At 36.1% G+C, this 15,950-nt stretch overlaps 1 protein-coding gene and 1 long non-coding RNA gene across 4 annotated transcripts in view; both read left to right on the forward strand.

Annotated features, from left to right (window-relative positions):
* Positions 1-15,950, forward strand: part of LOC139982934 (uncharacterized) — a 149,378-nt gene that overhangs the window by 125,013 nt on the left and 8,415 nt on the right. The gene's annotated exons all lie outside the window — the stretch shown is intronic.
* LOC139982930 (uncharacterized) lies at positions 4,102-15,489 on the forward strand. 3 transcript variants are annotated; one of them, XM_071996138.1, is made up of 8 exons: positions 4,106-4,599; positions 4,934-5,263; positions 6,876-6,946; positions 8,535-8,625; positions 9,697-9,792; positions 12,986-13,143; positions 13,815-13,921; positions 14,262-15,489. In XM_071996138.1, the coding sequence occupies exons 1-6, from the start codon at positions 4,263-4,265 to the stop codon at positions 13,096-13,098; spliced, it is 1,038 nt and encodes a 345-aa protein (XP_071852239.1). In that variant the 5' UTR covers positions 4,106-4,262; the 3' UTR covers positions 13,099-13,143; positions 13,815-13,921; positions 14,262-15,489. The 3 variants fall into 3 exon arrangements, with proteins under 3 accessions (XP_071852238.1, XP_071852239.1, XP_071852240.1); XM_071996139.1 differs by lacking the exons at positions 9,697-9,792; positions 14,262-15,489 and having other exon boundaries at positions 4,112-4,599; positions 8,535-9,303; positions 13,815-14,243; XM_071996137.1 differs by lacking the exons at positions 13,815-13,921; positions 14,262-15,489 and having other exon boundaries at positions 4,102-4,599; positions 9,697-13,116.

A 15,950-nucleotide genomic window follows, 5' to 3' on the forward strand; every position in this document is an offset into this window, starting at 1 on the left:
TACCACGGTCGCACATCGACCTCAGGCTCTACAATTAGCCTGCACCATTTGTGTACACACTGTGTGGAAATATGCACGTTTACAGTGTAGTTAAGCATACTTCGTTTACACTAAGACCCTCAGACAACGAATGAATATGTTGCAGGCGTCGCAGACTAATTGGTAAGAAGGGGTCATTTTAGGACCATGGAAGGTCGATAACGTAATCTCAAGAAACCTTTTCATGATAACATGCTATAGTTAGGGTCTATACAGCAGACCTTAAAGGTAACATACCTTTATTAGAGTTTCTATCAATTTGCTCGAATGTTGTACTTCGTGGAAAGTTCCAAAAGCAGTAGGAGAAGATCTTTTTTATATGTTGTCAATCAGGATCTGGAGGTGATGAAAACTTTATGCTCTTGTAGTCAAAAAATCTTCAAGATCATGAAACATTAAATTGATAATGTCATGAATTGTCAACTTGTCAGATATCCGGTGATGGATAGCATAAACCTAATAAGGACTTCTTTCTAGACTTATATACTACATTACTTTTGATATTTAGTATGTTAGTCAATGGGTTTTCGATGGGCTTATGCTACTGTGAGAGCCTGAAGTTTCGTCACTTGTATCATAAATGCAAAGTTTTATGTTCGGAAAAGTTGACACTTAACAGGAATGGTCTAGCTAAATATTATGTGTCATTTACAAATAAATGAGGATTGGGTTGGGGGAGGGGGGACTTTACTCTTTACCTTATTTCAAACTGTTATTACAATGGTGGCTAAGTCTAAGATGACATCCATACCCGCTTTTTAGAGACTATCAACAAGGGTTTTCAACTCTACTTGTCCTACACTGGGAGAATGAAAACGTGTGCAAATGTGCATTTTAAGGTTCTTATCAGTTTTTTACTATATTGAAATGTCTAATGCATATTGTAAATTACATGCAAATCATCTCTTTTAATATTCTGTCTTTATAATAAAACACAATTTATTTTATTCATGCTAATATAGTTCATATTCATTTTACCACCATTCATACTGTGTTAAACATGTTTGTTCCCTTTTTTAAACCATTGATTCCTCTTGTTTTCCAACCAAAGATAACCACAGTTTCAGGATTAAAGCAATTATTTGAGTTATCAACTAAGATTATACAGGTGAGAGTTATTGTTATTGTTGACTTCAAAGTCTCCGTCAACCACAATGATGATTTCCTAGCTGCGCTTTGACATTTTTTGTTTAGTATTTGAGATATCAAATGGGCAGGTTAAATTGCCCTAACAATTAACAATCAGGTCCGAACCTATACTCAAACAGTTATCCCACTCTGCTTGATGAGTTCATCTAACAACTCTTCTCCAATTTTAATTTCTAGCTTTTCAAGTTTCTGGACAAATTCAGATACAAAATTTCTGTTCAAAGTGTCTTGATATGTAAACAGTCATTTTCCTAACAATGTTTAGCCTGCTTATGTTAAAAAACACACATACACAATTGTTTTCCCTATGACATTACATGCTGTTTGAGTAAATTCTTATGACAAATTTTTACTCAGTAACTTTGATATTTAATGGGTGTTTGCTTCCATTCTTCTCAATAGTAAATAGTAAGATAACAATTATTCGAAAAAAAAGTTAAAAAAAAATCAGCGCAAAACACACCGTTATTAATGGAGTACGAACGTCAGAGTATTCTCGATATTTTCTTATGCAAAGTTACATTTTGCTTACGCTATAATGTACCCAACTTCCGTGGAGCTTGCTTGTAAACTTTTTAGGAGGAACCAATAGTGGTTTATGTTGTTGGAGATGCCCTTAATTATACCAGAGGACAGAGTAAGCTATAATAAATAATCATTGTTGGGCTTGGAGACTATGCAAAACGCCACATGCACTTTTCATATCATCTAGATTGTTTATAATGAGCATGCAGGGTCTACGGAATAAAAATGAAGGGCGCCATCAAACAGTTTATCGATGGAGTCGGACGTATTATATGTATCACACCACAACAAGAGTAGTGCACGTCCGCCTCAGAACTTAACCGTTGTCGGAAAGTTGCCCTAAAGTGGACCACTGTATTGACTTTGTTATCATTTTCTGGGTCATCACTATTCTTTTTTATGCTTGGATATTAAAAAGACAAAAAGATCAACTACTTACGGTCTAAAAATCTAGAGGATTTAAGGTGATGTAAAGTATTTTAGAAAATCTTGGGTGAAACAAAAAGATTTCGCAGCGATAGCTAGCGGATGGGTTTGGGAGCACTATAATAAACTTTGGGGTTTTCTAGCTCAATTTCTAAACAGTCATGATGACACATGTTGAATGTGTCGTCATAGCTTTAGCCACCCGCTATCATATATTGGGTAGGATACGTCAGTTGAAAACTATCTATGCGCTATCGGCCTTGGAAAGTGACTAGTTTAGATTGTATGTCAATGGGAGCAAATAATTGTGGTGTAATATCATCAGACGGTCTTAATCTAGACTAGATCAGCTGCTTAACGTAACTGTTGTGAAATTTGCCGTAAAGGTTAGCAGCGCAAACATTATCATATGAAGCAAGACGTTTCTGATACCAAAGGGGCAGAAGGAAAGATATATAAATATGGCAGTTTTCTATCTGCCAGTTATGTTATTTTATTTTTAAACTTATGTCGCAAACTGTACCTCATTATTACGGCTTAATAACTCAGGAGTCATGTTTACCCATATGAGTTTTTATCACTCTTCTATATTCTTTTTCTGTTGTTGAAAAGACGATTGGAAATAAACAACCTAGGATGAGTGACATTATGTTTTCGTTTTAATTACACTTTTTAATAAGAAAAGTGGTCTCATATGCTAGCAGGAAGCAGTTTTCTATCGGCTCCCTATCATACATTGCAAAAGTAAGCTTACAAAACTAAACAAGGAAAACGGAGGAAAAAAAGTGACAACTCCCATTAAATGCTAAATTTAACACTGTGAACTATTGTGTGGTATAAAGTAACTATCATAATCAAATGAAAAGGATGTTAATCTTTTGATCCAATTATACTTCGGGACTATCAAATTTAAACCATTAATTGCTTACTCTAACTTCGATTATCAACACATCAAATTAAATGAATACATAAAGTAAAACCGTTTTGTAAACATTACACTACGCGTTTAATTATACAGCTTACTTGCAGCAAGTCTCTTATCTCATGATGTTCATTACAATCCACTACCAACACTTTCTATGTCTGTCAATGCAATAAAATAATCCAAAGTATTTGTGTTGTACCCCCACCCATACCCCTTCCACTTATTTCAAAATCAAACAAATATTCTAGGTTTGCCTCAGAATGCACAATTTGACTTGTAAATTGTTAAAGGATTTCAAGGGTAGGACCCCATTTGCCTCTGCTAGCCCCATAGAGATTCACGCCCTGACTTAATCAGTCAGAGAAAATGTTGGTTTTCTTATTTATTACACCTAACCTTCCGTTTAGACCTACTTTATACAGACCTAAATTATATTTTAGACATGTCTAAGGAATTTATCATTTATCTTCAAAGTTTACATTTTTGTCTGTCTGATGATCTTCAGATCGGGCCGGCCTCAATGACCCCACAGCAGGGCCCCTCCTTTATATAAGAATTAATTCACACATGGCCTACCCATATGGATGCAGGTCACTTCTAAATCAGTCAGGGAATTTTTGAGTTTATTATTGCTTATTAGCCCAATGATGCCTTAAGAGCTATTCAAACGGACCTAAATATCACACAGAATTAAACTTAAGTTTCCTTTTGGTGAAAGGGGAAGCAAGGTTTCTACATAAACATCAGCTCCAAGGACCACACGGCAATCACCCTCCTTAGTGTATAGCATCCGTCATTCGCATCTGGCTCTTCCAAAGATGTTCAGCTCCTGACCTAAATCAGTCAGGGGAAATTTGAATATGTTTATCCTCTCATATTAAATTTAATGTATATCTATATTCAAACAAAGGCACTGCTCGTTTTTTAAAAGTATTTTTCTAGACGGAACCGAATCAGCATCATCTTTGAAATGGGAAAAATAGTAAAAAAATGTTAAGTTACGTCATAAACAAGTATCCGTACAAGTCTAATCTTGTTTCAGATCATTTCTATAAGAGAAGTAATCGACATCCGTAGCTTAGTGAGTACACGTGACTGTACACGTTAATAGAACGAGGCGTCGTTAGAATTTTACTGATTGTTATATTCCATGCCAGAACAATGATGTTTGGATCACACAATATTACAAAAAAGTAACATGGAAGCATCTATCTACGTATATTTTCAAGTATTCCTTATCCTTAACATGGCCTATTCTGTAAATTCAGCTGGTGTTTTTAATTACCGAAAAGCGGTTAATGGATCTGTTTTGCTTAATGTTTGTCACAATGAGACAGACCACAAAATTGGTTGGAAATTTCAAGACAAATTTCTCACTTTCGAAGGTCTACTAGTGCGTAATCCATTGAGCGAGAGTTTGCACTTACTTCACAACAAGTCATTATACATCCAGCCGATCTCGTTGCTGAATATTGGAAAGTACGAATGCACCAAGAACCGGGAGACTTTGCTAACGTATTTCCTAGACGTGGAAGGTTTGTAATAGTTTGTGTTGTCACGTATGTCAGTAAGCCACCACATATGTCACATCCAATTCATTTGTTTTCTCTCTTTTTTTCGTTTTGAGGCCGAAAGGATGATATCGGTTAGGGTTGTTGGTTTAAGTAGCGATTTGTACACGTTAAATGGTGTACACTTAAAATAATAGGTTTATTCATCATACGATCACACAGATATAATATATCGTCGAACGGCGAAAATGCATAAGTTTAAATCCTCAAGCATTCGTAAAGACGAAACATTATAATATCTACTTGTATTTCCTTTAAATATAATCTTTCTTTTAAAATTGTTTTTTGTCACCATCAGTTCCACCGACTTTATCTATGACCGTAGACGGGCATTCATACCATGATAATGGAGATACGCTTTACATACCTCACAATAAAACCATACCTGTATCATGTTCCGCTACTGGTAGCAGACCTGTAGTTAATCTTTCTATCACGGTGGATAATGAAGAAATATCACCATCAGATAGCAACACTACAACCAATGCAATTTTAAACGGCACCTTTTTTGACACAAGGATAGTGTTTGCACTGCTAACAGCTGAAGAAACAGGAAATCTAACGTGTTATTGTAGCGGTTTAAGCTACTACTTAGAACAACGGTTGGAAGTGAGCTACTCAACTTATGGTAAGATAATAATATTAATAACGAGTATTTATACGTTTCAATCTGAAAAGCCCATTTCCGATGACACATTTAGCAAAATTGAGACCGGTTTCTTTTGTAACTACGGACGTCCTATATTAAGTTTTGTATCTTTAAGCCACATTATAATACAAATCGGTGGCTTGTTGAAAGGAAGATCAATTGAGAGAATTGGATAGCAGTTAATTTACCCAAACTCCACGTAGATCGGGATTTCGTTCTCTATCTTATTTCAGACATTTCGTAAACAGTAAACTAAGACATTTACATTATGTGAATCGACGACGGTGCATTGAATCGTATTCGTATGTAGTTACTTCTATGAGATCTTTAACGAATTTTGATGTAGGAATAATTGTGTGAATTTCAAAGGATTTCGAAAAACATTTGGCACTTCTAGGAAACTTTTTAATTGTTTATGCGTACATTCGTTCTAACTACTTTATTTTCAAGTTAATTCCGCGTGAATAATCCCACTTTTAACTTAAGAAGTGCACATTATTGTGTGTCTTGGCTATTCTAAGTGCATCCTGTCATTACGTTTAATTTTAAGTACACCATTTTGGATTATTCCTTTATCATATTACCATACTGTTGATGCATCATCGTGTACCAGTTCCCTATTGGATGCAAATATTCTACCCGCATAAAAACTATAATACATGAAAACACAAAGGATATTTTTCCTACCCAAATAAAGGTTTTTCTTGCTTTTTATCATGGCACATACTTCAATGGCAAGACGTATTCTGTACAACACAAACTGTCTAAATTTTGTAATATACATAGGTATATGAGAACGGTTATCGCTTACCACTCTTTTGGTGATATTTTACGCAAAAAAACCTTAAAGCTATAGAAGTTGTTGTTGAATCTCAATTTGTTCTTATTTCAACAAAAGTCATGATAGAACAGTTTTTTTTTTCTGTGATGTGACCTTGTTGCGTGTATTGACAATTTCGGTTAGAATAGAAGTTAATTTGAGACAACATTATCATATATTAACAGCTCTTTATATGGTGGTAGAGTATATATATTTTTTGTTAGGTATCGTTACAAAAGTAATACAGGTATTTTTTTTCTTCTAGTAACGGAGTACACATATAGCGTATTTCACAACTTGAACGAAAAAAGTTATTAGGATTTAACACGTATATCCTCTTTGAAAACAGGCTAATGCACCTACTACTAGATGATGTTACATTTCAGAGCTATCGTCTTTAATGCCGGGTTAATCAGTGTTTCTATAATCAGTATTTCTTGTTCATTTACCTTTGTAATACGTATGTATCTAGAATTATCATAATGTAGGCTGTAATCATGCAACTACATTACCATATATATGTTATTCATCTCTTACTTTTAGTGTGTATATTATAATTCGCATATGCTGTGTGCTAGTTTAATATAGTAATGAATGTACAAGGAAATGACTTTCAGAAGATCGTTATCAGTTTCCCATTTATTATAACATAGCTTTATTCACGCAATGGATATATACATGCTACGACTGATTACCGATCTCGTGTTACTAAGGTCTTCGTTAACGATACTACTTGTCTACTATTCTCAACTGTATTTCTCTTACTCGCAGTATTCCTGGAATCAGTAGGCTTAACACTGCGTCGTGACAACACCTTAATGCAAGTAGCTATAGGATTTCAGGTAAACCTTGTTTCGACAAAGATAGTAAACCTCTTAGGGAATAGTCAGAATTTCACATTTATTTTGCATTACCTACAGCCATTTACAAACACAGATTTACCGTTTACATGAAACCAACTTTATTGTCCATGCTTTCAAAACGAAAGAAGAAACGACGTAACAATTAAGTCCTTTATATTTCCTGTTTTCACCCTTTAACTACTTACACTTTTGATTTAGAATAAGGAAGTATATTGCTTATTGAATTCAGCGTATAATAAAGTACCTTTCTGAATTTTTAAGTTTAACATCAAAATAAAACGCATACATTTACTTTCGTTCACTCTTTAATATCCTCAAGAATTCCTTTCAAAGCTTTGTTTAACTTTTTTTTCTCTTTAAAACCTGTTCATATAATCCAAACACTGCAATAATGAAAGCTGAAGAAAATGTAATAACAGATTCGCGTGCCATACTACTTTCTGTGCTGCAATTATACAGTATTATCTTTGCCTTTCGGTTTGTCAAAAACGAGTCTCATTTGCTATACATTTTATGAAATATTTTATCCCCTCTTTGATACTTATTTGTTGAATCCGATATGATATAGGGCACTGTTCGTTGTACAATGCTAATTAGTAAATCTTCACAAAGGATTAAAAAAAAAAACATAAGGAATGCTGCCACTTACCAAACAGTAATGAATTTTAAATTAATGTCTAGTTAATGTATAATTCGATATCATATCACAGTAGTTTTTAGCCATGGCTTTTATAACTTGGTTATTCAATTGATCATTATAAAATGAGTAAGACTCATATATAATAACATATGACCGTAGATATCTTCATGTCATGAAAGATTACGTGACTTCATGATTTTGTTGTTTCCAAGAAATGCACCTTTCACAGACACTCGCTGGCTAGATAAACAATAGGCCATCCGTAAAACCCATTAGTTGAGGTGTAATTTCCAGACATGAGGTCAATTCATCAAACTTGTGCTATTTAAATTAAATAAGTGATGAGTCATTCAGTCAATATAATTATTAGGCTCTAAGCTGGATTTTATTTTTGTTATGATATATTGGATGGCCTGAAATTGAAACGTAATTGTGATGATGATCAAGTTGCAAATGTTTCCAAGTTATTTAAATATAACCATACAGGTAAAGACACATTTTAGCCTAAAGCGCTTCGAGCAGCGTTGCTGATGAACGCGCTATATAAGTATTATTTTAACGTGACAAGAGGGATATAGTAAAGTTACAATGTCTTGATAAAGTAAAAGTACAGTCTCTTAAATAGGCAGCAAGGACACTTTGAAATTATTTCCTTACCTTGACATACCTTCCAATTCCTAAAAGAAAATCCTGACTACTAAGATATAACTAAACAAAAGAAAACCTGCAGTGTCTTGTGAACATGGATATATGAATTGGAGGATGAAAAGCGAGAATTGAAGACGTAGCGGGCCCTGTACAGTGGTATAGAATGAGTTAGTGAAATGTAAGTATGGAAATAAGGTTAGTATCTGTGATTATCATGAAATTAGCTTGTTACGTTGTCTTATCACTTTGGTATAAATCTATGTTTCTTTAATCTCGCAGAAATCGGGTAAAACTCCTTCGAAAGACTTGGATTTCGTCGTTCCAAGAAATTGCCATTGGCCCAGCCGAACGTTTATTATACACAATAAACCTAAGCTATGCAGTCATGTCCCTGCGAGGGTCCAAGGGTCCAGGACAAGCATACATATGTTATAGCGGTAGATGCTAGAGGTCTATCGTAACTGTAAATAAATCGGGATATCCTGCTGCGATTTCACATCCATTCTTCATTCATCTGTACAAATTATACAATTAAATAAACAACGGAAAACTGATTTGGGAATCAAAATTAATGATAGAGACTAAATGAATCAATAGCTAGAACATAATTCTAGCCAGTGATCTATATTGGTAGAGCTCTGGGCTGGTAATCTAGAGATGTACATCATTCCTCCCATACATGTGAACTCAATTACGTTTGAGTTTGAGATTATTTCCACAATTAAAAAAAATATACAAAAGTACGATAATTTTTTAGAAGATGGTATAGGAGGACTAAAGGAGCAGAGCATTTTCGGGCTGTTCCCCTTTAAACCAAGCTAACGATATTTGGTTACATTCTTGCAAAGCGCCACTAAAACCTCTACAGGTCGTGACGTTAATATTTCCAAATTTAGTTTTCGACGCAATGTTATGTAGCATCTTTACTTAAACTTAGTTCGTCTAATTTCACAAACATCAAGTACTGTTTAAAAATTAATTTTGTTTGCATCCAAAGGTACAACTTAACCTCCGGAAAAAAAGCGGCAAAGGCTATACAAGATTTCAGGTTAGTTTGTGTATGAATACCGAATGGGGAATCGAAGGGCCGACAAAGTTGTGTTACTTTCGGACAGACAACGATTAAACAAAATTAGTCTGCTTCCACCATGCCTGTGTGTACCGTCTGTTACGAGAAACTGGAAGCACTCCAGAACAAAGTAAACGATCGTCTTTTAACTATAAACATGGGAAATGCTACTATTCGATGGGCACTAATGCAAACAGCTTTGTAAGCCTCCATCCTTTTCTTCCATAGTTAACTTTTCCCGTCGTGCGCACAAATTGATCATTCCGCAATTTAACAATCATTTGCGGACATAAATCGCAGAGGTTATATGTGACTTAAATTAAGCTTTAGGATCCAGGATAAAGTGTGTGTCTACCTACATTATGTCGACAGAAATACTGCTTAGTCACCATCAGCTACTACCAGAGGAGGACAATCTGAAATCTGACAGGAAGGCCGATGATGTACTGAGGCCTTTGGTTCCAAAAGGTAGACTACTTTTTCGAGAAAATGAAAACGTCCCTGTACATGGCTTAAAGAAGGCTAGAAGTTATAAGTGGTTCACAGAAAAGCAAATCCGCCCATCGTGGTGGAAGACTTATTCGGGGCCAGTTTTCGCCGTTTGTTCCAGAGGAACTCATCGAAAGAGATGCGGTGACTACCTAAAGTTGTTCAAAGTTGGAAAACCAGAATTAGGCTCAGTTTAGACGTCTATAGTATTATACACAACCTCCATATCCACATTATCATCGTACAAGCATCCTAAGAACGGTGGCAGCTTTAATAACTAGCCTTGTGTTTGTTCACCTAGAAACTCTGCGCAGACGTGCTCATGGAAAACACTGGTCAACCAGGGGCATTCATGAGGCTCCTCCAGGAATGTTAACCAACAGCAGGACAGAACTAGAAAATTGGGTCCAGCCAATCAAATATTCCTTCGAAAACAAAGCCTAACGGTGCTCATAATACCGTGACCCATCTGACGGTAGGTAGAGAACAGCAACATTTCCAACGAACTGAAGAGTTTTCCGTCAGGATCTGTGGGTTCTGAACTTGGTCTCGTGTGATTGTGTAGAGCTCATCTCACGGCCCGGAGGTTTGGGAAAGAAGATCAAACAAGTACACCGAACCCAAACTTACTGGAACTCAAGAACTACAGAAACTACTGAACAAGAACGCTGTAGTTAGGAACACGGGGGAGAAGGGACTCAAGTTTCCTGGATGTCGACAAGGTTACACAAGAAAGACAAGTTATGATTCAATTTCAAACCACCCAACAAGATTTTCGTGAAACCGAAAAGATATGGCATGAAGACATTACCAATGACCGTCGCATTCCTAAAACAGGGCATGCAGGCCTCGACGGTGTTTCTCTTAAACGAATATCTTCACATACTTACCAAAAAACCAAGACATATTCGTCACCACCAAGAAAAGTTCCATGCAAGATTTTTATCAAGTTCCCCTACCAAGTAGGATGCCACATCACTATGGGTCTCAACAGGGTGGCAGAAACCTGATCAAAGATGGACAACGGCCATTTTGTATTTTGAGAATTGAGGGCGCTTCAAAGGTGACGTAGGCAGGCCATTTCGTAACTTCAAAACAATGAAGCTTTGCATACGAGTTATAGTCTATTCGCACTATGTTCGAGCATTTCGCTTAGTTTATTTTGCAGGTTAAAATGCCTGAATGCCAAGCCTTTGGTTGTGTTAACCGAATTCATGTATGTTGGTCAGACATGCTACTGCGTTCAACAAAGCTTTTTCCGCGAACAATCTATTACAGCATACCCTCTCCTTCTCGCTTTCCAATGGCAAACAGAGCGCAAACAGACACCATTCTTCGCAGTGGCTCGCGGAACTGGTACTCGTATCAGCAACGGAATTCGAGCCAACGTCACCAACAGTCGCGGACTGTGATTGTTTGCACAACTCCTCCTCTCGATGTCTCAGCTCTTCCTCTGAATATTCTGGTTTGAAAAGATACGGATCCAATCCAATGGCTTCCATTTTCTTTTTTTCGAGATATTTGCTCGACAGTAAATGATTTCACTTTTGGAGTGCAATGGTGGATGTAAGTAACGCTATCGCTAGGACTGAATATGCGGTCAAAGCAGTCTAAACATAGTTATATCAAATCGTTGAAAAGATCCCAAAGTTTATATTTCCACTGATATTCGTTACAATGATAATTTTACACACTTTTTAAGCAATTTTAACAGACCAATAAAGACAAAAGATATTTTTTGATTGATATTTTATTCATCGCTATTGTTGAAAGTACAATTATAATTATTTTATGGATTGGCAACAATTTTTCTTGAAATACGCCGAGTGGCTCGCTTTTGTCACGGTACATCCGGGAACTGGCTCAATTCAACAAAATGGCGCGACACATGAACTCGATCAAATCGTTTTTTTTTCATCTCAAAGAAGGGATTTTTATGCTTTTCTATTGCTTTTACCAGAAAGACCATCTGTCAAAACGGAAGAATGGACGCAAAAATAGCTAGGGTTTATTTCTCCTTTAAGGCCTGCCTTCACCAGACAGGATCCATCAGTTACTCACATCAATCCGCCAAATTTGTCAAAATAAATTAAATCTTGTCAAGGTCTTGGCTATTTTCAGACTTTGAATTCAAAACACCAATTGCACTATTACAAGCGAATCCAGTCTGAGGAAGATAGTTACACTCAATCCTTTCTACCCTGTTCAAGAAACCCGTAACGTGCGTTTATTTCGTACTCATCGCTGAGTAACGGTTTTCACTAACACTTACAGACAAGGGAGAACGAAATCAACTGACTTAGGACCTTATTCCTTGAATTCATCAGAACAATATACGTTTCCATGTGACTCATATAACGGTCAAAGGAACCAACATCGCAGATGCTCTGTCACGGGGCCATCTCAGTGGAACGGGGTGTTCAATATCAAACGAAACTTGCAATTCACTCTTCCGGAGATGTTTTCGACCGAACATCAACTTCCTTGTATCTACGATTAATATTAACTTGACAAACTGTTACTCTTGGTCACTTCACCAGCTAGTCTGTACAGCATATGGAATCGTGTTCGACTGGAAAGTGATCAAAACTCAATGGCCGTTGGAAGTTACATCAAGCAAAGCAAGCACGATCCAAGTCACTACTGGTTTTCCTTGAGACATTGGATCCCGCTGCTGAAGAGCGTGCTCTCCTTTGTCCCTGAAGTTCCACTGTTTACTTTTTACTTCTGCTACAGGGCATTGCTAGATTCACACTTTAAGTTTCTAAACCTGACTGCTTGAACACTTTCCATTCTTCAGAGACCAGGGCGATTCGGCGAATGCTTCTGATAAGCAGCTTACATAAAATTCGCATCTCTGTATACAGTTTAGGAATGGTGTTCGTCAGTTCTGGCATTTCCCGTGAAATATTATCTTTATGGGGGTATTTCCGGTGGAGAACCAGACACCATTAAGAATTATGGATCCGCCATCTTGTCCTTTCATTAAGATTTCTGCGATGGGTCGACAGTTGGCAACCTTGGACCAAATTAGGGATAAACAGTGGAAAGTACATGCATTTACGTTGACCTCTACCAAACGTTTAAGAACCATGTTTGTTTGTTAAGTGTAAATTGGGAATCTCGGACGGTCGTTTTGAAAGTATACATATTTTGTTTTCTTTCTTAAAAGCTCTCTGTCAAGAGAAGGTGTATAGAGAAATCATTCCAGAAGAGGAGAACATTAGAATACGAAGAAATGAAGTAATAACAAGGAGATGGTCAGGAGGATTCGGTTCTAGATGAGGAAAAACAAAGAGGATCCTTTGCCTTTGTGATCATCAGAACCAGGTTTGAGGAGTTTTGTCCCATTTATAAACATGTATGCATCATTCAGGATCAATGTTACTCAAACTACAGTCGATTACCACATAGTTGTAATCATTCTGGGCTAATACTAGCATCCATGGACTTGTAAAGAGAGATTATTTCACTCCAAACTCAATTATCTGCTTTTTAAAATCGGCGTTTTGTAAAATTCTTGATAGAGGTCATAAACCAAAAGCCAAATAAACACTACTAGACTATTTTAGACATTTTGACCTGATGATTTGATAATTGTCGATCGCAATGATCTTTCCACTATTCCCAGCATATTTAATAACTGGTGAGTGCAAAGAATGTTTTCTGGTAAACACCATTGCTATTTTAGTCATTTCCCAAATTTGTTTCCTGTGATTGGTTGCATTTGTGAATCAGGTAAGATTTAGTTGTGAATCTCCAAACACTGCTGACTGCCAGTCAGAAAAATGCTACATATTTTGTTTCACCAACTGAATCGTAATAAAAACCGACGAAATATTCATCACCCATCTCTATAATAGTTTAGATATATTCCAGACTTGATTAAAGTTGAGTGTTTATACATTTATAATTGTTGGTTTGATACAAACTTCAGCTTTCAACCTCACAGTTTAAACTTCTCCAATCTCATTTCTTCTTTTTGCATATATCCTTTGCAGATATTGTATTTCCTTCAAATGTTCAGAGATTGCAACTGCTGGGTTGAAGCTTGCAGAGGAATCCGTGTACATTTGAAAGACAAGTTTTCACTGATGATGCAGGAAAGGTAATTCACTACGACATGATGGAATGGAGTATATTATTATGTAATAACATTGGAACAAATTAAATGTTTTATTTCTTCTGAAATCAAAGCACTGGATTGATTTACAGTAAGCTGGAGAACCAAGCTAATAAGCATGTTGAATAATTTTTTTATCAGTTCTGTGTAACTACTGTATCATAGGGGATCAACTACCATTTTATATATCATGTTTAGGGTATGATGAAGAAACAGCATAAGTATCAATTGGAATGGCTTCATCCACTCGTGGCAAAAATTCAATTTTTTACCTGAGTAAAAGAAATCATGTCAATAAATTTTTATTTTCGTTTAATTTTGCCAGGTGGGGGTGTGACCATGTGCAGAAACACTTACTACGTTCATAGTCTCAATATGAGGAATAGGTTAAGTATTGAATGATGGAGCATGTAAAGGTAATTCGAAAAGGTAATTCACTACAGCATGATGGAATGGAGTGTAATATTATATAATAAAATTGGAACAAGTTAACAGTTTCTTTCTTCAGAAATCAAAGCACTGGACTGATGTACAGTAAGCTGGAGAACCAGGCTAATAAGCACGTTGAATAAACTTGTTATCAGTTCTATGTAACTACTGTATCATATGGGATCAACTACCATTTTTTTTTATGATGTGTAGGGTGTGATGAAGAAACAGCTTAAGTATACATTGGAATGGCTTCATCCATTCATGACAAAACTTCACTTTATTAACCTTAGTAAAAAAAAAAACAATACATATTTATTTTCGTTTAATTTTGCCAGGTAGGGTGTGACCATGTGCAGAAACACTTACTACGTTCATAGTCTCAATATGAGGAATAGGTTAAGTATTGAATGATGGAGCAGTGGAGGATGGACAGGAGGGAAGGAAGGGCGGAATATTGGGGTAGGGTGGTTGACAGGAGTAGATGTATAGGGGAATGAGTGTCCCTAATGGACTACTTGAGGTATTGGTGTCTTTATTTTCTAATGGAATAGTATTGAAAGGCAAATCGGTTCTGATTCCCATTATAGTTAAAACATTCGATTATACTTCTTATCATATTAAAGCCATATTTAAGTATGTTGCAACCATGTCGCACTCATGATGTAACCGTGTTTGAACCTTGCAACAGTAATATCCAGGGAATGTATGAACAGTCATTGATTATTTATACAAGTGTTATCTATTTTAATCTCACTCTAAAAGCTTTAATCTGTGAAAAGGTTGGTTTGAGGAAGATGTCTTGCATCAAAATGGTGCAACAAGCTGTAAAATATATTTCAAACTTTTGCAATATTCCATTTTATTTTGTTGTTTCTGTTTCATCAGTATTTCCTGACTTGAGTGGAACCAGTTAAACATGTCACTGCATTCTTCTCTAACGTTAAGGAATTATTAAATTAATGTTTATAAACATGATTACAGAGAGACAGGCTGGTCGTTGTAGGTTTAGAATCCATTGACTCCATTTAATACTACTTCGCCTCATGATGTGTATTCTTCTGAACATTTATGCATCAGTGGAGAATAACATAATTAAATATTAATAGAGGATGAAATTTTAATTGATGTACAATTGTTTTGTGATCATTGTATCCTCCGATAAGATGAATTCTGATTGCCAGGAATTACACAATATTCATTTGCAAATGTACCTACTGTTAAACTACACTGAGTTTGCACAGATATGTTGATATCTGAATGGTCAGCAATGAGCAGAAACTGGTTCTCTTTTAGAAGCATACGTAGACATTTCCAGAACGGGGAATTAGTTAAGGACGTTTAACATCAAACGAATACAATATGTTTCTTCCGATCACAAGCAAAGTTTGCAGAGATGAGCCTTCAGTCTTTCTTTAAAAGAGTGTTCCGGGGTAGCATTTTTATTATGCTGAACCAATGAGCTTCAGGACTTGGAGCAGACAATGCAAAAGATGAGTCAGCATGGTAAGACTTTGTTGAAGATTCAACAAGATTAACAGACTGTGAGGAAAGTAGATTGCGACTAGGTGTGTAGACGGAAATA

The sequence above is a fragment of the Apostichopus japonicus genome, chromosome 16 (genome assembly GCF_037975245.1).
Source record: "Apostichopus japonicus isolate 1M-3 chromosome 16, ASM3797524v1, whole genome shotgun sequence".
Taxonomy (NCBI): Eukaryota; Metazoa; Echinodermata; class Holothuroidea; order Aspidochirotida; family Stichopodidae; genus Apostichopus; species Apostichopus japonicus.